Below are 23,193 nucleotides of genomic sequence, written 5' to 3'. Positions count from 1 at the left end.
TTTCTGAAAAGATGTCCTTTTTGAGCATTTAAGAGGGATTCTAATTTCTTTTGTTGTCCGCCGACGGGTTCAAAGCTCCAGCGTGACCCCTAAGGGTTAAGCCGTGGGACTTTCAACAAGTGTAAAAAAAAAAAAAGGCATTATTTTAATAGAAAAAAGCCTTAAATTGATGTCTGTGACCGTGTTGAACCCAACAACCTCTCTGAACTCAGCATGGCACAGCACAGGAAGCACCAACCCGAGCTATTTACTGGAGCTATTTTACCCCCCCCCCCCCCCCCCAACCGTGAACCACCCCTCCGCTCCCTCTCAGTTCTACTCAGGCTTCAGACCTTAAGACCTTGACCGCCACCCAAATCACATGACGGGTCACCATTCAGCCTGGCGTCACCCTATACCAGTCACCGCTCCGTACCCCCCCCCCCCACCCCCCCCCCCCCCCCCGCTTCTTGTTTTCACTCCGATACACTTATTTTGCATAAACCGACCCGAACAGCCAGGTCTTTCATTGGTTTTCCCCCGACTCGTCGCTTAACAGTTCACTTAGTTGAGACAAAATACACCCTATAGTCACACAGTGGGAGAGAAGACCAGGAGAGAGCTACGTGATACCCGTCTGTGCTCCCTCTCTGTGCTCCCTATAGTCACACAGTGGGAGAGAGAGGACCGGGAGAGAGCTACGTGATACCTGTCTGTGCGAATGTGTTCAATGAGTCCTTCTATGTGGCTACAGATGATGGGCTTCAAATAATTTTTGGCAACATTCTGTTCCTCCAAAAAGCCATCGAGCAGAGTAAATACCCCAACATCTCTGCCGATTATCCTTTCTGCGAGTCCAAACAGGTCCGTGTCCCGACCTTGTAGTCCCAGATTCAACGCATTGAGGGGGTCAAAGATGTCTGCCAGCTGTGCCAGGGGAAATCTGCGCTTCTTCTCTCTCTCCGCGCTTCTGACAACAAACCTATCCGTTGCGCGTGTCCAGGTTAATCCCTCCCATGATTATACCTGCGCAGGATGTAGTGAGATGTGTATTGGAATACTGTGTCGGCCTCCGATGATGAAGGGCAGAGACATGGCAAATACACACAGCTGCCTGGCGGAAAACTCAATCCGAGTTGGGCTCGTCGGTTTTTATCTTGAATTTTTCGTTTGTTGTTGTTGTTGCCAATGCCCCCACCGTAGTTTGAGAACCGCTGCCCTACTGTTTACATCATGCCGTCTACGAGCCGCACAACACCTGTTCAGGATGTGTAAATCACTCTTACACACACAAGGGCAGACTGAGTTATCTCAGGTGACAGTGTGTCCAGTTGCACACACACACACACGTGTATTGGATATGCTTCATGTGTGCTCAGTGTTTCAGTCGGTTTTTCTATACATGCGATAACGGACCCTTGAACAGGCCGCCCCCTTAACATCTTGAGTTCTAGTGAGGACTGAGCTGTTGGGTCAAGGGTTAAGGTGGGTTAAGGTTACGGGTCAGCGTTAGAATTTGTGTCAGGTTGCCAAGTGTGGTTATTAGGAGAGGGTGAGGGACTAGGTGATGAATGCACACAAAGTCAATACAGTGACCTCACAAGTACAGTAAAACCAATGTGTGTGTGTGTGTGTGTGTGTGTGTGTGTGTAATGGTGATTATGAATGTAATTCAGTCTTACCGTCTTCTACTATCATGCACTCTTCCACCAATTCATCTTCCTTGTCTATATTATTACCTGCTATACTAATATGTCTCTACTACTATGCACGCAACACTGCAGCACCCAAGTTTCAACACTGTTTGATGAACATTGTCACTCAGCTGAAAGAGTTGTTGCCTTCCTGCTGACCTTCGGATAAAAGCGTTGAGCTAAATGACTGAATGTAAATGTATCATTTACTCACAGAGCTCACACTTGAGTCCGAAAGCCTTGTTGATCTTGTTCATTCGGACCAGAGGAGTGTCTCCGATCCTGCGGAGGATGTTGGGCAGAATGTTGGGAGGCTTGGTGCTGGAAGACACAACATGACTGTCAATCAAAAGACCATGAATCAACAAGGGTCTCTCTCTCTCATAATATAAAAAGATCGGAACTTTCCCTTTAATACAGGGTTCCCACAGACATTGCAAAATGAAATTCAATGACTTTCAAGTACTTTTTTTTTTTTTTTTTTAATTTTTTTTATTATTGCAAAACAAAACTTATTAAAAGTCAGTACTCAACACACAATGTATAATGAAACTTTCAGTAAAGGTGGTTAAAATATATGCAAGTACAGAAACAGGATAAAACAAAAATAGTCAATAATAACATTTTAACCGTATACAGTGTATATCCAGCGAAGTTACAATTATATAAATGTTAGTATATAATATACCCCTAATACCTATTTTCTAAAACCCTACACACATATGCTCCAGCTCAAACCCCCCCCTCCCGGACCCCCTCTTGGATAGTACCTCCATTATCCCTCACTCCTAACCAGACACTACCATTATAGGCTAGCTTTTATTCTCTCCACCACTTCTAACCACATTGACATTTTGGATTCATTGAGCCCCAGAATTCTTGCTGTAGATATTTCTTGATATATCACATCGAGATATGTAAGAAACCACACTTTCCGGCACATTTTTTCCGGTTGAAACCAACGTGATGCGATCAGTTTTTTAGCTACTGTGATACCCGATAAAACCAATCTTTTTAGTTGTGGATTCACTGCAAACTCAAAAACATCATTCAATAGCAATACCGCGGGGTGTACAGGTATATTCCAAAATACGAGTATTGATAATTGTTGGGACACATCTTTCCAGAATGCCTTAACTGGTGGGCAGTCCCAATACATGTGCATAAATGTTCCTTCGTCCCCATTTGTACATTGGGAGCATTTGGAGTCTTGTATAAGCCCCATTTTGCACAGCCTTATAGGAGTCAAGTATGTCCTGTGAATATAGTTCAGATTGATTTGTTGATGATCCGGGTTCCTTGATGTAAGTCGGACATTTGCCCAGGCTCCTTGCCAATCAAAGTCATTTTCCAGGTCTGGTATATCCCTCCTCCAGACATTGTCTAGTTGAAGGGTTTCATACGAGGACGTTAGTAATTGATAATAAAAACCTGATACAAAACCTCCCAATGTATCTCTTTCATAGAAAAATTTGTGGTATCTGTGGTGTTCAATTGGTATGTGTAATGGAACACCGTGAGATCTCATACAAAGTCGTAACTGTATGTAAAAAAGCCATGTGGACTCGGTGAGGTTAAACTTTATGCATATTTCGACATAACTACAGAGGCCCTTGTTATTAAAAATATCCCCTAATGAGTGTATGCCTCTCTCTTCCCATATAGGGAATCTTATAGGTCGTTTTCCCATTAAGAGAGCATTGTTATTGAATATGGGAGTGTGATTATGCCATACTTGAGGGTTAGGAAATTTCCTTTGCGTTTCCCGCCATGTCCTGATTGCATGGGTAATTATTGGGCCAAATTCTCGCTCACAATGCTTGATTGAAAGTTTAGTGTATGCTATGTCTTTCAATCTCTGTGGGGCTACTATGTTTTCTTCTAATTTTCTCCAAGATACCAAAGCCTCGGGGTCAAACCATATCTTCTTCAATGGTCTTAATGTGAAGGCATTAAAATATTGTAAAAAATCTGGGACTGCCATGCCACCGTCTGCTTTATTTCTCTGTGCGGTGGATCTTTTTATGCGAGGTGGTTTGTTATTCCAAATAAATTTGTATGTGGAGGTTTGTAATCTTTTCCAGTAGCCCTCTGGAGGAGGTAACGGAAGCATTGAGCTGAAGAAATTGATTCTTGGTAATACATCCATCTTAACTATTGATACCCTTGCCTGTACTGAGTTTTTAAGTTTTGCCCACCTGTCCAGGTCGTCTTTGATTTTGTTCTGTATTTTTGTGTAATTGTGCTTCACCGTTTGTCTTATGGTGGGAAATATTTCCACACCCAAGCATCTGAAATGTTTGACCATGGGTATCGCACCTGGGAGGGTTGTCTCTTTTTTTGCACTGGTGTTAAGAGGAAGAAAAGCCGACTTAGGCCAATTTATTTTAAATCCCGATAAATCACCAAAGTTCTCTATCAACTTGAGTATAAGCGGCAATGTGTTGTTGGGGTTTTGCATGAACAATATTACGTCGTCCGCATATAAACTAATTTTATGATGTGTGCCCTTGATTACTATTGGTTCTATGTGTTGGGATTGTCTTATAAATTGTGCTAAAGGTTCTAATGATAGATCGAATAGTCCGGGACTAAGAGGGCAACCTTGTCTGGCTGAGCGTGATACCGGAAAGATATCGGAGATGAATGTGCCTGTTGTAATCCTGGCCGATGGGTCCTTGTATAGTACTTTAATCATATCAATGAAACCTTTTCCTAACCCCATCCTTTCCAATACTGCCCATAGAAACGACCATTCCAACCTGTCAAATGCTTTCATAGCATCCAGGGATAGTATCGCCTTAGGTGTGATGTCCTCTTTGTCTGTATCTAGTACGTGCAGTATTCGCCTTATGTTATCATTGATCAGGCGACCTTTTATGAAGCCTGTTTGGTCCGGATGAACTAAAGACGTCATATGCTTTTGCAATCTGATGGCTAATATCTTAGAGTACAGTTTGACATCGGTTCCGAGGAGGCTTAAAGGACGGTAACTACCGCACTCAGTGGGGTCTTTGTCTTTTTTGTGAAGAACTGAAATGAGTGCGGTATTTTGGTGTTCAATGAAGCTTCCCTCTTTGACTGAGTATAAGATCATATTTAGTAATAAGGGTCCAAATATGTCCCAGCAAGAAATGTACATTTCTGATGGGATACCGTCAATTCCCGGAGCTTTGCCGTTTTTCATTCCGGATATGGCCTTCTTGAGTTCTTCTAATGTGATCGGTACTTCTAACTGTTTAGCGTCTTCCTCCGTAAGTTTAGGGAGAGTAATTTGATTAAGATATGTGTCTAATTTGTCTTGATCAAAGGTCGTTTCTGAGTTATATAAATCGGAGTAGAATTCTTTGAATGTATCGTTTATTATTTTGGGTTCTGTTACTAGAGCTTGTTGTTTCCTAATGGCAGTTATATCTGCAAATTTTGCATTAATTCTTAGTCGCATGGCTAATAGGTGACTAGGTTTAGAACCTTGGAAGTACTGCTGTTGTCTTGTGCTGCGTATTTGCAATTCCGATTTTTGTCTGTACATTGCTTTGATCTCTGTCTTTAGAATGTTAACTTGGTTATCTAGTCTAGTAGAGTTGTTGTATTTTAAAGAATTAAAAAGCGTTGAGTAAAGCGTTTCCATTTCAGACAGTTTTGTGTTTTGATTTTTGCGCAATATGGAGGTAAATCTATCCGAGAAATCCTTGATCATATTCTTTACCGACATCCATAATATTCTGGGATCTTGCACCGAGTTAGCATTATCCCGTAGGAATACTGTGAGAGCTTCTTTAATTTGTGTAATGAATTCCTTGTTGTTAAGCAGCATCGAATTAAAACGCCATCTTGGGGCCCGGGCAGATAGTGTACCAAATGTTGCTTTCAGGATTAAGTAGCAGTGATCTGATAGCGCATTGGGTGTCATTTCCACTTCATATTTATCAAATATTCTCGGGGATGCAAAGACGTAATCAATTCTGGATAGTGTGTTGTGTCTCGCCGAACGACAGGAGTACTTGCGGGTCATGGGGTTAAGTGAACGCCATAAATCAGTTACTCCTGTTGATTTCGACCAATCTTTTAATGCTTTAGATGAATTCTTTTGTTCGCTGGAGAAGGAAAGGTAAGTTTTGTCCATCCTTGGGTTCCAAATGGCATTAAAATCCGCACCTATTATATATGAGTACTCGGGATGGTTTAACATTTCTCCTGTTAGTGAAGTGAAGAAACCCACTTCGTACAAATTCGGGGCATATACCGCTGCCAATGCAATTTTCCTGTTATTGTGTATAATCCTAGCTATAGTTATGCGCCCCTCAGCATCCGACCATACCCCTTTCAATTCGATATTTAATTTGCGTCTGACGACTATGGCTACCCCTCTAGTTCTCGTAGCAAAAGAAGAGTGACTAATATTATGGTATATATTATCCGCTAACGTATTTATGTCTCCCTCTAAAATGTGCGTTTCGCTTAATAGAGCCACGTCCACATGTTCTTTTTTCATCAGTGTGAGCACGCTTTTGCGCTTGTGTTGTTTGTTTATCCCACCGGTGTTCCATACCATTATATTCAAACTAGCCATAGTCTATGCATGTTTTCGTGTAGTTTTTGGTAATGTTTCTGGAGTATGAAGCTACAATAGATGCACATCCAATTAATGAGGTCCCGTTGAGAGCTGAGCTTAAAAACATATATATATACAAATAAAAATCCCCTATTTTCCCCTCACCCAGAAAGTCTAACATGCCTGTGTTCCAAGAACACATCCTCCGCGATTGACTTTCTCCCATGGTCCACCGGATTGCCCAAACTGAGCATTGTAATCCTAATTTTCCTATGCTAATTGCCATAGGATCTAACATTTCCATTCTATTGCAATAGAATGTCGCTTTTGGTCTTGCACCTTCCCTTACTGTAATGAAGTATTGTGATAAATAACATAAAAATTAAAATTAAAAATTAAATAAAAAAAGAGAATAAACCTTTATCGACATATTCCTTTGAACCCTCCACTAACGTGTGGGGAAAAAAAAGGAAAAGATTGTAGAGCAATATTGACACCTTAATGTGAAGAACATTGGAAAAGAATAATGTAAGTTAAAATATATTTAAAAAATATAGAGTAATATTGACACCTTAATGTGAAGAACATTGGAAAAGAACAATGTAAGTTAAAATATATTTAAAAAATATAGAGTAATGAGAAGAAAAAATTAAATAAAATAAAAATCAATGGAAAGATATAGATAAGGAATAAGAGATAAATAATTATCAACGTGGAGAAGCCACTAGAACCGATTTAACTGATTAGATAAGATAGAAAAGCAGCGCCTTTTAGCGCTTCAATGTGCCTTTAATGGAGTGATTACTTAAATTGTTAGAATAACCTTGCTGTGCTCATACGTTTATGTGTGGTTAATTTTTTAAGTATTATTAAGGACTGATTGCACTTAATTTAATTTATTATCTGCTATGTGTATACACACCGAATGTTATTGTTAGAGTCGTATGCTTCGTTGTCATGGTGCCTTATATTCTAGAAGGTTGTAGAATATACTAGTGCCTAGACTTTTTTACTTTCCAGAATGATCTAAGAGACCCAGGGCATTTGAGCGATAAACCCAGAATATTCCAGATACATCTTTTTGCAATGATATTTATTTGTCCCCTCAGAGACCAGAGACTGAAATTATAATGTATTATGAATCGTATTATACACAGTACACTTTGTTATAGACGACTTGCATATCGTTTGCTACTTTGATGAACACAACAATGTCATTCCAACACTGGTGGAATGACCTTATTGATGAACACAATAAAGTCATTCCAACACTGGTATATATTGAGAGAGAGGCTTAACTGTTTCCGGCATTTTCATCATGCTTTGGGTTATTTGCTCCATTTTGATTCAGGAAATCCTCAGCTTCAAAAGGTGTATATGGACCTGACCTGCGGCCGTTATTGCCCAAGAATGATAACAGCGCCGGATATGATAGCCTTGGCTTGTAGCCGGCTTTGTACAGCTTTTGCATCACATCTTTGTATGGTAGACGTCGGATGATGGCCTCTTTGCTCAAATCTTCGTAGATAAATATTGGTTTATCACCATACTTCAGCTTCCCACGTTGGTTGCGAGCATATTTGATGATGTCATCCCTTGTTGTAGTTTTCCGCAGAGTGACAATGATGACTCTCGGCCCGTTGATACTTTGCCCCTGGGAACCGATTCTGTAAACTTGTTCCACTTCTGGCACTTTGTTTGGATCGGTGTTATCCAAAATCGTTGATAACTCTTTTGGAAAGTTGGTATCTTCACAGTTAACTGCTTCATCAAGCCCCACAATGCGGATGTTATTCCGCCTGTGGTAACGTTGGGTTTCTAGTTGCCTCTCCATCGCTTCGTTTTTAAGCCCTTGTATTTCCCTCCGATATTCCTCTTTCACTCTTTCCATCTCTTCTCCCATCTCTGTCATGCCACCTTCGTTCGCCTTGACTGCTTTTGTGTTTTCTGTCACCGAAATCTCCACTGTCGTGATTCGCTTTGACTGTGCATCGATCGCTTTCTTGACTTCTTCTAATTTCTCATCGATGCGATCGAATTTAGCCTCGATGCGATCGAATTTAGCATCGACGTTTGCCTCGAGCGCCTTGATGTGTGTAATCTGTTCTTTCATCAGGTTAGACTGTTCTACCATCTGTTCTTTCATCAGGTTAGACTGTTCTACCATCAGGTTAGTCAGTGTGTTGAAATCGGGTGGATTTCTGCTTTCTTCAGTTGGCGGCATATGGTAGATAGATGCAGTGACGTTGGAATCCATAAATCTGGCTGCTCTCGCTTTCACAGAGCTTGATTCTGTACCTTCTGTTATGTTGGTCTCTATTAACTCTCTTTCGGGGACCGTAATCGATGATCCCGGTAAATTGTCCTCTTCCTTCTCCTCCTCGGAGCTTGTCGCCGTCGGCTCAGAACCAGCGACGGTTAGGACGTGTCTTCCTCGTTTTGTTGCGTCCTGCGCCGTTGAAGTTGCCGTAGTTATTTTCTCTGTCGCCTTTCTACCTTTAACCATTTTGTCTTTTGATATGGTTAGTAGAGGGTCTTAACAATACATACGATGTGGTCTATTCTCTTTCTTTACTGTCCAAATAATGTTTTTAAACGAAATTAGCGTTGGTGGGAGCGGAGCAATTGCAAAATGCGTGCACTACATGTTGTGCTAAAACCGGAAGTCAAGTACTTTTCAAAGCACTATTTTCCACTTTAAAAGGGCATTTAAAAGGATACAATTCACTTTTAAATGCAGTTTTTTATTGAAAAGAAAATCTGGTCCAATATGTATGGCTTAAAACCAATTTCCGACAATTAGTTACTTTAGATAGAAACATTTATTTCTTGATTCAGAACTATTTTAGCATGGATGAACAAAACGTTCAATGCAAATGGTTGATTTGAATTTCAATGACTTTTTAAGCACCTTGTTAAAAAAATTTGCTGTTTAAGGAATTCCAGGCCTTGACTTTTTTTTCTTATTTTAAAAAATTACAAAAATCAAGCACTTTAAGCACTTCAAGGACCTTGTGCGAACCCTGTTAATAATACACACAATAGCAAACCGACAAATGATGAGACTACCCTATCTGCCCTAGGTGTCATTTGTGAAAAGAATCTAAAAAGAAATAAAAAATAACGATAGTTGTAACTGAGGGGTTACAAAACCCTGACTGTATTAAAGATTGTGATAGATTAAACCACTGCTAGTTATGTACTTTAATTACTGGCCAGACAGTACATCAAATATAGATGGTGAACACTCACAAGAACACGGCATTGACAAATAAATAGTATTTGAGGGTATTTTATTATTATGCAACATTAGGTTACAGAATGAGAATTAGGGTCGCGCTTGTATGGCGAAGAATATGCGTAAAGTCAGTCAATAGCATGAGTCACTAAGAATAGCAGGAATCCTACGATGGGTCTAAGTTGACACCACCTGTCGTACAATAGCAACTATATAAGGCAACGCTGATACCGCCTGGATACAATGGGTTCCCTCCGGGGGTGTAAGGCCTGGAGGGTAGAGGAATGTTCGGATACTCAGTCTGATTCAATGAAGAATAAAGAGACTCCACGTACAGGAGTCGGTCCTTGTAAATCCCACGATCAGCAGCAAAGCAATAGTTGTAATCCAAATGCTCGATAGCACTGATGACAGCCAGCCAGCCTCTGTCCACGAGGCCAGCCAGAGTTGTAATCCTCACGAGGTTGAATCCCAAACGATAGTGGAAATCAACGAGGCTCTTCTCCGGGTAACACGTTCCAAATCAATATAATCCAACCGGTAATGGTTCTGCAATCGCCGACATTGGTTCTCCTGTGCACATGTCCAACGGTTCTCCGACTAGGCCTCCTCGGGTGTGGGCACGTATTTAGGCCACACACCCTGGCTAAGGTACACTAGCTAAAACACGACGAACCGCTGGGTAATGCTACACCCGAACGAACTGTGGCCGCACGATATACAATAAATGAACGACTATTTACTTCACCTTAGATTAGGTCGAACTTGACGTTACTGCATTAAACTCTGACACTTTACTATTCTAATCGCACATGGCTCTCAACGCTCTGTTAGACGCACGGTTGCTCACTTCACTGTTACCGAGCACAGACAGACTTTAGACGAACTTGTCACACTGCTTGCTTAGACGAACTGCTGCTGTGCGCACCTTGCGCTGTATATATACTTAAGTGATTACCTAGTCCCAAACCGCAGTCTTTGTCTGGTATCAATACGCTGTCTCCGGGCATGTTCTGACATGCCTGAACTTGTCTTTGAACCTGGCGTTGGGGGCCTGCGAGGTGGCGCCTAAGGGCGCTGTCCAATAAGGAGAGCGAATATTACTCTGGTTTGAACGCAGGTAAAGGGATATTCCGTGTATATATAAATAATATACAAAGTATATCAAACAATAAAGGTAGATTCTCAGTTTTAATCTGGCCCTTCACAACAATAGTTATATCCATATAAAACTCACACATCTCATACGATGCAATACAATCGTTCTTTGCAAAAGAAAATTGTATGGTGATATTGTATTAGCTCCATTACAGACTGCTTACTGGCAATAAATAAATGGATGAGTAAGAACTTCCTGAAACTAAACAAGAACAAAACTGAAATTCTAATTATCGGCCCCAAAACTAAAAAAGAAACATTAATAAAGAACCTGGGAGGACTAACCCCTTGGATCAAATCTGAGGTCACTAGTCTCGGGGTTATCATAGATTCAGAACTGAACTTCAATTATCACAAAGTGACGAAAACATCGTTCTTCCATCTCAGAAATATAGCAAAAGTACGACCATTTATAAATCAGAACGATGCTGAGAAGCTAATTCATGCATTCATATCAAGCCGGTTAGACTACTGTAATGCACTTTTCACAGGTCTCCCTAAGAAAACCACAGAGAGGCTTCAGCTAATCCAAAACTCTGCAGCCCGACTGCTAACTAGAACCAAAAGGAGAGAGCACATTAGTCCAGTCTTAGCTGCTTTACACTGGCTTCCTGTAACATTTAGAATTGACTTTAAGGTCCTTCTCCTTACATACAAAGCTCTAAATGGACAGGGACCTAGCCACATCGCCAACACTCTAATAAATTACACACCAGCAAGAACACTGCGATCATCAGCTGCTGGACTACTAGAGGCTCCCAGAAACAGTCAAAAGAGGATCGGTAATGCAGCCTTTATCAACTATGCCCCAAAACTGTGGAACAAACTACCCCAAAACATCAGAGAAGCCAACTCGCTAGACATCTTTAAAAGACAGCTTAAAACCCATCTCTTTGCTCAGGCATTTCACTGTGGGGTAATGCAGGCAAATATCTGAAGATAGATATCTGCAGATATCAGATATAGTGGCAAGGGGAAATATTATTATAGAAACATCAGGGATATCCTGACACAAATTGTACTTACCTGCACTATTCTTACCCTGCCTACTTTTATACACTGCCTATCAAATTCATGTGTCGGTTATCACACTTTTTACTTCTTACTGATGACTATTTTTAAACTGAATCATTTTAAACTATTTTTATTATTTGTATTACTGAATCAAACTGTACCTACTTTCATACACTTCCAATGAAATTCATATGTCGGTTCTATGATGTTGGAGTGATGCTCTGCTGTGAGGAGAAGATGACTTTTGACCTAAATCTAGCAAAGTTGTTTACCATTCCAGTTAGGTACATCGTGAACATCACCGCCTAGCCAAGGTTGATTCTCCTAACTGGGCCATTTTCATCTGATTGAACAATATTATCACACTTTTTACTGTAACCTTGCTATTTACATTTAAAAATGTTATGCTCGCTTATGCCTGTATTTATTTTACTGTTTTATGTCCGTTCTATTTTATAATTTTTAGACAATTTTTATTTGTATTACTAAATAGAGCCTATTAGGATGCTAGATCATAATGTGAAACACTGATTTACCATACCTTGCTATGCTCGCTCATGCCTGTATTTTTTTTTACTGTTGTGAAGCACTTTGAACTGCAACCTCTGTATGAAAAGTGCTATACAAATAAAGTTATTATTATTATTATTATTATTATTATTATTATTATTATTATTATTATTATTATTATTATATAATGATATCAGAGTTGTTACTGGGCACTTACCGGTTCCAAAATACAAGACAAGGTTCAAAGCACCATGGAGAGTACAGGGAGCCATATAGGCCTTTTGAGGAATTCATTTCTTGCTGGACCGACAAAGAGGAAGATTATAAAGCTTCATGTCAGCGAGAAATTCCCTTTGACTTGAATCTTGCTCTTCGAGAGATCCACACTATCAGATTCTCTGGTCTGTTCAATAGGGTTGGGTACCGTTCACATTTGAACCGATACCGGTACCTGTGAATCGATACCGGTACCCAACGGTACCTTTTTTCGGTACTTTAGTCGTTAAAAATGTAATCTACCTACCTCAGTTGTAAAAAATGAGTCCAAACTTCAAATTATTTATTACAAGGCGGCTATGTGGCGCAGTGGGCAAGGCGCTCGCCACCAATGCAGGAGATGCTGGGTTCGAGCCCAGCTCTCGGCGTTGCTACCAGCTTGGCTGGTCGTTCGTACTAATACAATTGGCAGTATTAGGGGGTGGGAAAGCCGGTGGGTGGGGATCGGACGTTGTGGACAGCGACTCCTACAGGTCGGTTGGTGCGCCTGCGCAGTAGAATCAGGAAGCGACGAGGGCGGCGTGTCCCTCCCACGCAGACCCTCGCCGCTGAGAGATCGCGCTGTGCAGGTGAAAAGATGCGACGGCTGCCTCCTCGAGTACCTGAGGGAACACGTGATGCAAGGCTTCGTCCACATTGCAGCCGGCAAGTGGGAGGCATGGCCTAACAACGTTCGAGACAGGGGAGGGTAGAATTGGACAATACGAAATTGGGGACGGGAGAAAAATAGAAAAATGGGGAGAAAAAGTAGATCAAAAAACATTGACGTTGACGTCATCGGACTTTAAAAAGGTACCGGATTCGGTACCCATCCCTACTGTTCAAGCACCAGTCAGAGCGTATACTATCTTCAGCTGTATCATACTATCTTCACAGTGATCACAGAGAGTGCCAGGCTGGTTCATTCTGGGACAGCAAGAGGAGGCGCTAGCAAGCAGGGAGACGTAGCTGCTGACGATTAAAAACCACGTATTTAATTCAATGCAAGAATGAATGATAGACCACCAGAAGGCGGGACATCTGCGATAGAAATGGTAGGTAGGGAAATACCTACCATCCAACATGCCATATTGTTATTGTGTGCGTTGTGTGTATGTCTGTGTATGAATGTGTGTGTGTACATTGTGTGTGTGTGTGTGTGTGTGTGTGTGTGCACTCACCGCGCTGGGTGTGCGTGAGGTGACTCGGTGTTCGGCATGTCGAGCCTCCAGGCGCATCTGCTGGGCAAGTCGGGGCGGATCCAGTTCCTCTCCTCCACCTCTCCGCTCTCCAGCTCGTCCCTGTCCCCGTTGGCGTGAGACGAGCCGTTCTTGTGACCCTCCCTCGCGGCCTTGATCTTCTTTGGCCCGAGGGGGAGGTCGTCGTCTCCGTCGATGATGGCGGCCATGCCGTTGGTCTTGACGTCGCCCTTGAGGAGGAGCAGCGGTGCGCTGCGGAGCTTAGCGGCGTGAGGACAGATGGCGGCCAGGGGGCCTGTGTCTGCTGCACTAGAGGGCATGGCTCACCTGAGAGAGAGAGAGAGAGAGAGACAAGTTAATTACAACAACAACTTGTAGTAAACACTAGGGATGCACCGATCTGACTTTTTCAGTCCCGATACCAATACCTGGGCTTTGGGTATCGGCCGATACCGAGTACCGATCAGATACCCATTGTTCAATTAATAAACTGTGTGCCTCACTGTGTGGAAGAGACTGGGATCATTCTTTTGTGCAAGGCAACATCAGGCGTGACTTAAAACATTACTTTCCTAACTTAGTGAAACAAAATGTAACAAATTAACACAGATATAAATGTACTGAATTGTTATTTATTATTTTATTTATTATTATATATAAAACATTTTAAAAGATAATAATATTCCGATATATATATTTTTTTTTTTTTTCTATACCCAATCCAGCTATTTTTGTCATATCGGGGCCGATATCCGATATCAATATCGGAGCATCCCTAGTAAACACCAGACCCACAGCAACCTAACTGGAGAGACACCTTATTTTTATGGATTCACTGCCCAGGGGAGGTTCTGGGAGCCCTGCTTCACACCTGGGAGCTGCCCAGTACAACCAGTGTCTGACACTGTTGACCACTAGGAGCTGCCCAGTACAACCAGTGTCTGACACTGTTGACCACTAGGAGCTGCCCAGTACAACCAGTGTCTGACACTGTTAACCACTAGGAGCTGCCCAGTACAACCAGTGTCTGACACTGTTGACCACTAGGAGCTGCCCAGTACAACCAGTGTCTGACACTGTTGACCACTAGGAGCTGCCCAGTACAACCAGTGTCTGACACTGTTGACCACTAGGAGCTGCCCAGTACAACCAGTGTCTGACACTGTTGACCACTAGGAGCTGCCCAGTACAACCACAGTCTGACACTGTTGACCACTAGGAGCTGCCCAGTACAACCACAGTCTGACACTGTTGACCACTAGGAGCTGCCCAGTACAACCAGTGTCTGACACTGTTGACCACTAGGAGCTGCCCAGTACAACCACAGTCTGACACTGTTGACCACTAGGAGCTGCCCAGTACAACCACAGTCTGACACTGTTGACCACTAGGAGCTGCCCAGTACTACCAGTGTCTGACACTGTTGACCACTAGGAGCTGCCCAGTACAACCAGTGTCTGACACTGTTGACCACTAGGAGCTGCCCAGTACAACCAGTGTCTGACACTGTTGACCACTAGGAGCTGCCCAGTACAACCAGTGTCTGACACTGTTGACCACTAGGAGCTGCCCAGTACAACCAGTGTCTGACACTGTTGACCACTAGGAGCTGCCCAGTACAACCAGTGTCTGACACTGTTGACCACTAGGAGCTGCCCAGTACAACCAGTGTCTGACACTGTTGACCACTAGGAGCTGCCCAGTACAACCAGTGTCTGACACTGTTGACCACTAGGAGCTGCCCAGTACAACCAGTGTCTGACACTGTTGACCACTAGGAGCTGCCCAGTACTACCACAGTCTGACACTGTTGACCACTAGGAGCTGCCCAGTACAACCACAGTCTGACACTGTTGACCACTAGGAGCTGCCCAGTACAACCACAGTCTGACACTGTTGACCACTAGGAGCTGCCCAGTACAACCACAGTCTGACACTGTTGACCACTAGGAGCTGCCCAGTACAACCACAGTCTGACACTGTTGACCACTAGGAGCTGCCCAGTACAACCACAGTCTGACACTGTTGACCACTAGGAGCTGCCCAGTACAACCACAGTCTGACACTGTTGACCACTAGGAGCTGCCCAGTACAACCACAGGTGCTGACCACAGAGAACCTCCACTGGAGCAGTTTGGGGGTTAGGTACCTTGCTCAAGGGCACTTCAGCGGTTGGTACTGAGGGATGGGAGAGAGTTATTAATTCACATGTACTATACCCACCCCCTGATCTTTCCTGCTGACCCGGGGGATGGACCCGGTGACCTTCCTTCCGGGTCACTGCCCCAAGACAGTTCAATCAGTATTTGTGAACATCATTGGGGCTGCTCCATAGACAATGAACGGGGCTCTGACTTGACTTTATGAGGTGCCATGACGTGTTTGTGTGAGCTCTTGCACCCAAATGAGGATGGAATTTTTCTTTTTACGATAGACAATACATTCTTTTTGTGCTTTGGAAATGTAGTGCCACAGTGGAAGGTTACTGCCACACAGTGGGGTGATGTTAGTCCCGTCGACTGAATCTCAGAAACCAAACACCTGCTATGAATATCCCAAATGAGGATGGAATTTTTCTTTTTACGATAGACAATACATTCTTTTTGTGCTTTCTGAATGGAAATGTAGTGCCACAGTGGAAAGTTACTGCCACACAGTGGGGTGATGTTAGTCCCGTCGACCGAATCTCAGAAACCAAACACCTGCTATGAATATCCCTCAGAGAACAGATGGTAGCGTAGCCCGTTGCATTAAGTCAAATAAAACTCTCCCGTCAGAAATACAGACTCTAGTCACAAACTGAAGTTGTGCTGTGAACATCCATGACCCTAGAGCAGCGGTTCTCAAACTACGGGTAGGTGACTGATTATTTAAAAAAGAAAAGAAAAGAAAAAATGTTTATGTTTTTTTTTATGTTCTGGCAACATATTTTGGCTAAATATGCCTTGTTTTATAAATGTGTATTGATAACATAGTGCTGTAATTACATTTTCTAATAAATATGCATGATCAAGTTCAACGTCTGCTTTTATTTTGATATTCCTTAATTAAATAAAATGGGGTCATGGTATAAAAAACATTGAGAACCCCTGATCTAGAGAAAGGCACCTATTGATTTTGATGACTAACCCCTAACTTTTCCACTATCAGGTCAAACAAAGAAGTTATGGCTAGAGCCATATGAAATCAGTTTTATTTTTTTCCAAATTCCATTTTCTTTTTTTCCAAATTCCGTTTTTTCCGTTTTAATATTTCAGAATTCTGTATTTTGCTTTGTACGCTCATTTTACCATCAGAAATAGTGTCTGATAAGTGGGAATGAATAAATGTCCACAATTTAATAAGATATAACAGCATAACACAACATAAAAAAAAAAAAAGTAAAAAAGAAAGTTGATTCCATTTTTATTGCTCAATTCCGCGATTCCGTCCGCGATTCCGTGATCGCGGATTCCATATGGCTCTAGTTATGGCCAACTTTTCCTGTGACCATTCATGTCCATTAGACTAGAGGAAGAAGCCAATTGATTTTGTTGACCTCGTGAACCTTTCCTCTAGTGCCACTATCAGGGGCCTTTAAATCTCCCTGACCCGTTAGTCATACAGTCATAAGAATTATACCCTCATGGACAACACCATTTGCCATAAGGACCAATGAAGTCTGACATATTGGATTTTTTTTTACAGACTTTTATTTTGTTTCATCTTATCCTCTGTTCATCTGATCCTCATGAAACTCGCTGCATGGCATCTAAGGACCGACCAACATCTTTAGTCGAGTCAAGTGTTCCTCACATGCATTATTTACATACAGTAAAATATATAGAACCACCCTTAACCACCTGGATAATGCATGGTATAAAGGAAGTAGTGTTAAACTTACTTATGAATAGGGTTGGGTACCGTTCACATTTGAACCGATACCGGTACCTTTTTTCGGTACTTTAGTCTAAAATAATGTCATCTACCTACCTCAGTTGTAAAAGATGTGTCCAAACTTCTAATTATTTATCATCATTATTATTTATTTAGAACAATGTTAATATATATAATATTGCAGCAGGCGTTGTCTGCATCTAGCTTTGTAAAGTGTAACCACACTTGCGACCGTTTTCGGCTCGCCATTGCCCCGACTGCTTTGTTGTTGAATCAAGTAAAATCCTAGGTCAGTGTGTATTGTGCGCGTGGACGTTGACGTGAGGCACACTTCATAGGTTTCGTGGTAAACTAAACGTAGACATCATCGGACGTAAAAAAAAAAAAATTTTATTACCGAAATGTGTCACCGGTGGATCTCACGTGAATCGGTACTCGGTAGTACCGACGTGATTCGGTCGATACCCTTAAAAATAAACCGGATTTGATGACAACACTTCATCAGCGTAATGCATCTTTGGAAGAACAGTGGAACATGTTGAACAGCTGTCAGTGGTATCTCTGGCTTGGTCAGTCGTCCCTACTAACAGTCAGTGGTATCTCTGGCTTGGTCAGTCGTCCCTACTAACAGTCAGTGTTAGCCGGTGGGGTGTGTGTCCTGGTCGTTGTAAACAGTGACTCCTACTGGTCGGTCGGGGCGCCTGTTCAGCAGGGAGGGGATCTGGGGGAAATAGTGTGAACCTCTGCACGCGTTACGTTCCCCCAATGAAACTCCTCGCTGTCAGGTGAAAAGAAGCGGCTGGCGACTCCACATCGGAGGAGGCATGTGGTGGCTCTACACCCTCCCCAGGCCGACAGTGGGGCAATGTGTGCAACGACCAGGAAGGGAATTGGCATAACAACTAAATTGGGATGGGTGAAAAAATAAATAATACAGCAAGAAACTATTCTAAATCCAATTTTTATTATTCATTTTCCAGAACCTCATTTTTCCCCTTGCATTGAATACGCCATTTTTGGTGAAGGGTATCTTTTATTAATTATGTCCTTCCCTGCCTGGTTACCCCACACCCAAGAGTAAAAATTAACTTTTTTAACCTGGCTCAAGAAAGTACAGCCAATTGATTAATTAAAGCAAATTCATTGCTTGTGTCCCCCTTGTAACATCACAATAATAATAATTGTGAACAGCTTGTTAAGGTTCGTTAATCTGAAGACTTCAAACCCTGGCTAAACGGCAAGGAGCACCTACTGTATGTAAATGGTAAATGGCTGGATTTATAAAGCGCTTTACAATTTGTTCCTCACATTTTACCCGTTCACTCACATTCACACACTGACGACAGAGGCGACCATGCAAGATGCTGTCGTGGAAATATATTATCATGTTCTTATATATCTGTGTGGAGATATCATGTTATACAGCTTGAGTTTCAATATGACCAGATTGACTGGTTAATGTGTGTATGTCTCTTTAAGATCACTGACATCCTACCAGTCATAACAAAGTTGTTGTTTACTTCCAGTTACTGAGAAACCATTTTGTTTACCTACGTCATCATATCTGATATAATATGTTACGTCTGACAACTGTGTATTTAACATATGTCTGAACAGAACTCTTGGTCAATTCATGGCCAGACGCTACTGTGTGAACATGTGTCTCTGACTGTGGGTTGAACTTTCATTGTGGCCACGGTGAAATAAACTTTTCTATTATTAATAATGACTCAGAATGATTAATGTAAACGGCTCATCGTTTGTCCTTTAATAATTCCCATTACAATGCCAACCTGCTCATCGGGAGCAATTAGGGGGTTAAAGTGTCTTGCTCAAGGACACTTCAACATGCTGCGCGGGAGGAGCGGGAATCGAACCGGAAACCTCCGGATTAACGACTGCTCTCTACCTCCTGAGCCACCCATGTCGTTTTCACCCAGTGCCTAAATAACATTTCAGACAGACAAATCAATAAAAACGACTAGGCTACTACCATAATAATGTCCCCTTTAACCCTTTCACTACCACACACACTACAGAAGGTTAAGCCTTTCACTACCACACTACAGACTGTTAACCATCTGTAGTGTGGTACTGAAAGGGTTAACCCTTTGCCGTGGGGCAGTGAAAGGGTTAACCTTCTGTACTGTCGCAGTGAAATGGTTAACCCTTTGTTGTGTGGCAGTGAAAGGGTTAACCTTCTGTATTGTCGCAGTGAAAGGGTTAACCCTTTGGTAGTGTGGTAGTGAAAGGGTTAAGGTTAATGTCGTCAAACAGCGACCTCTAAGGCAAAAGAGCGCTGCTTGTTTACATGGGGGGGGGGGGGGGGGGGGGTGCTATTGCTGGCCTGCCAAGGGAGGTCTGGAGAAATGCACAGTGTAATAAGTTATTGAAGTCTGACCCACACATCAGACCAAAACAAGACATGTAAACAAGTGTAATACCAAGCAGGGCTTTTTTTGCCTAGAGGTTACCGCTGTTTTGTACAGAATTACGGATCCTACCTTTAACAGCTACCAGGTAGAACATGTAGAGGAAATATAAAAACTAGACCGTTCACTTCAGACAAGATTGAAACCTATAGAAACTGTGTTAGAAAAGGTAGAATATCTCTGTCGACCAACAAAACGAGGCCAATCGGTGTAGGTCTGTAATGTGAGGTTAGGCCATGCCTCCCTGTGACTGTTGGTGGAAAACACATGGAATGTAGAGTTGGGTTTTATTGAGCTCCTAAATCAAGATATCTCTCTGAACAAACACAAACACAACACATGCTCTCCTTCCTGGCCCTAACCACGAGAAATGCAGATCCAAGTGAATTTAGCTGGGCGGCAGCGGGCTACAGGAGATACGGCAGGAGAAATGCCACGCTACAATAGCCTTTCCTCACTAAGCTTTACTAGAGGGAGGCCGCTGCCAAGATACGGCTCGTTACATAACTTAGTACATACTGTACTGTATCCATCGACTGTAGCAGCTGCCTCCACTTCTGGGAGAGTGGAAAAACACTCGCATCAATTTAATCAAATTTACTACAAATGTTATGATGTGGGGATATAAGGGCCGCTGGTTCACTCGAGTCACTCTTCTACACAGAAGGTTGAGATGAGTTGCATGTTTGTCACTCATTAAAAAAAAAGGGACTTCATTCACTAATTTCACCAAAGTCAATCGTGGTTTTATTTTTTGGGCATATCGCATTTGTGAAGTCAAGTGACTTCAAAGAGTTGTCTCAAAACACAAAATTGGAGGGAACATGTGTTGAAGAATCCCATCTGGTCGACCCAAACAATAGCTTAATTCACACCTAGCTGAGAGGCCAAAGGCTACGGCCCCCACCCCTCTCTCTACTTAAGATCATTGTCTCCCGTCTCTTCAGAGGAATCCTCTTCTTCAGTGTGTCCTAGCGGGCCAGACTCCAGAGGAGAGCACTCCTCTTCTTCAGTGTGTCTCCCAGCTGGCCAGAGGAGAGCACTCCTCTTCTTCAGTGTCTCCTAGCTGGCCAGAGGAGAGCACTCCTCTTCCTCAGTGTCTCCTAGCTGGCCAGAGGAGAGCACTCCTCTTCTTCAGTGTCTCCTAGCTGGCCAGAGGAGAGCACTCCTCTTCTTCAGTGTCTCCTAGCTGGCCAGAGGAGAGCACTCCTCTCAGCCAAAGCTCATATGACCCACATGTAGCCTACTTTGTATCAATTGTTTTTACTATTAAACCTATTTTGATGAGTCCGGGACGGGTTTCCACCACGCATGTATCCCATCAACAACTTGGATATTCTGAGCTTTACTTACAAGACATCTCCACCAGAAGCACAAACACTTTTTTACTACATGCACTATGAATAGCTGTGTGTTAAAGTAGCATGGTGATGGTGTGCCAGTACGGCCCTCTGCAACATGAACCGGATAGCTTTGCCTGGGGAGGCACACGGGGGCTGTGCCCCTCCCTGTGCCGTAAACAGATACCCCTCCCAGTGAGGACAACACCCCCGGCAGAAACCCACACTGTGCAATGTCTGTGAGATCGCTGGATGGATCCACATGGCACGGAAATGTACAGGCCTTCACGTTAATGTTCTATAGCTTGTCCACAATTTAATCTTAATATAAATAATAAACTGGACTTTTGAAGAAGTCTTTATTTATCATAATCTATTTATTACTAAAAGATGTGCACTACATCTCCCATTTTTGCATTTTGTTGCATTTTGTACTTTAGTTTTGTATAGTGTTTGGTCTTTATTCTTTTTTTTACTGTCTGAAGCACAATCTCAGGAGGCTCATACAGAACCAAGCATTTCACTGTAATGTACATGTACCTTATATGTGAGAACTAAAACAAAACTTGTATCTTTTCAACAATTTGATACGATTTCCATGAGTTAAGTTAACTCTTAGTTAAATCTTTTTGTTGCAAAGAATGTAGTCTAAATCTACTTAAATAATTTATTGGGTGGATTTTAATGAGTTACTCCTTGCCCTGCGTGGCTACTCCACACACCCACGAGTTAAACACATTATGAACTGGGCAGTACATTAGGTAGGCACTAGGCAGTGTCCTTGGCTCCATAAAGATTGATTGATTGATTGAAAACTTTATTAACAGATTGCAGAATGGGTACAATACAGTACGGCTCAATACACACAATAGACCTATCTCAAACCCTGCCCCTTTTCTTGATCCTCCAATCACAGCTGTCGCTTACCTCTGACTTCCTCGTACAAACAAAGTTTGTACGAGGAAGTCAGAGGTAAGCGACAGCTGTGATTGGAGGATCAAGAAAAGGGGCAGGGTTTTGAGACAGGTCCATTGTTAAGGGGATGCAGACCAGAGAAAGACTTTCGTCTAGTTGGTTAATTAAACCTAATTAAATGATTTTTTCCTTGGTGCGACATCACAAAAGGAGAATACTTCTGAACAGCTTGTTAATCTGAAGACGTTCAACCCTGGCCCAACAGTAAGGTCAACCCTGGCCCAACAGTAAGGTCAACCCTGGCCCAGTGGCCCAACAGAGTCTACGTCCTATTTCCCCAGAGCCTAAATAACATGTCAGACTCCCCAGGATAAACCCACTTCCCATAACTTAATGACTAATCCATGATGCTTAGTCCTGTGAGTCATAGCTATCCATGGGGGGGTAAGCAAGGGGAGGCTGGCATTCCTAGATCCCTGCACAATACAATGAACAGGAATACCTCACATCTAGGCTATTTCTACCAGAAATAGAGCCTTGGATTTGACTCGATTGACACTGAATGGGAGGCTTTGTAGACTCTCAGAATGTTCGCTGAGAACCTCCTCAACCCATTATTAGCACACAAAGAGGTCTAGGCTAGTTTACATGTTCAAGAAGCCGGTCTGACTTGTCATAAACCAGGAATATTAAAAAAAAATATATATATATATTTATATCACTGCATATATATATATATACCCAAATTTCTGAATATACCTGCATATATATAACCCCTCACATATACTTAAGTACACCTGCACATAACCCTTAGCTCTGTATGATAGCATGTACTATAATGCTATATACCATATATCTTTTTCTATTCTCACCGCATACAGTATATATACCTATCCTCATTCCTCACCTGTCTGTACTTACCTGCACATAGTCCCTTACTATATCTATCTGTACATATCCTACTCTTACTAGTTACGCTGCTGGCCAGTAGTAGTCATACTGTCTCTATTTATATAATACAACTCTGT

At 42.3% G+C, this 23,193-nt stretch overlaps 1 protein-coding gene across 1 annotated transcript in view; it reads right to left on the bottom strand.

Annotated features, from left to right (window-relative positions):
- The window catches only part of LOC311229006 (cystathionine beta-synthase-like), an 88,584-nt gene that overhangs the window by 57,817 nt on the left and 7,574 nt on the right, over nucleotides 1-23,193 (bottom strand). Inside the window, exons 2-3 of the mRNA XM_084314996.1 lie at nucleotides 13,585-13,929; nucleotides 1,888-1,994 (exon numbers count right to left, since the gene is read on the bottom strand). Of these exons, the coding sequence (XP_084171122.1) occupies nucleotides 1,888-1,994; nucleotides 13,585-13,922 (445 nt within the window). The 5' untranslated portion in view covers nucleotides 13,923-13,929. The remainder of the gene's footprint in view (nucleotides 1-1,887; nucleotides 1,995-13,584; nucleotides 13,930-23,193) is intronic.

Source organism: Notolepis coatsorum (genome assembly GCF_963971535.1).
Source record: "Notolepis coatsorum genome assembly, chromosome: 5".
NCBI lineage: Eukaryota > Metazoa > Chordata > Actinopteri > Aulopiformes > Paralepididae > Notolepis > Notolepis coatsorum.
Note: the sequence above shows the minus strand (reverse complement) of the source record. Positions and strands in the feature narration are given on the sequence as shown.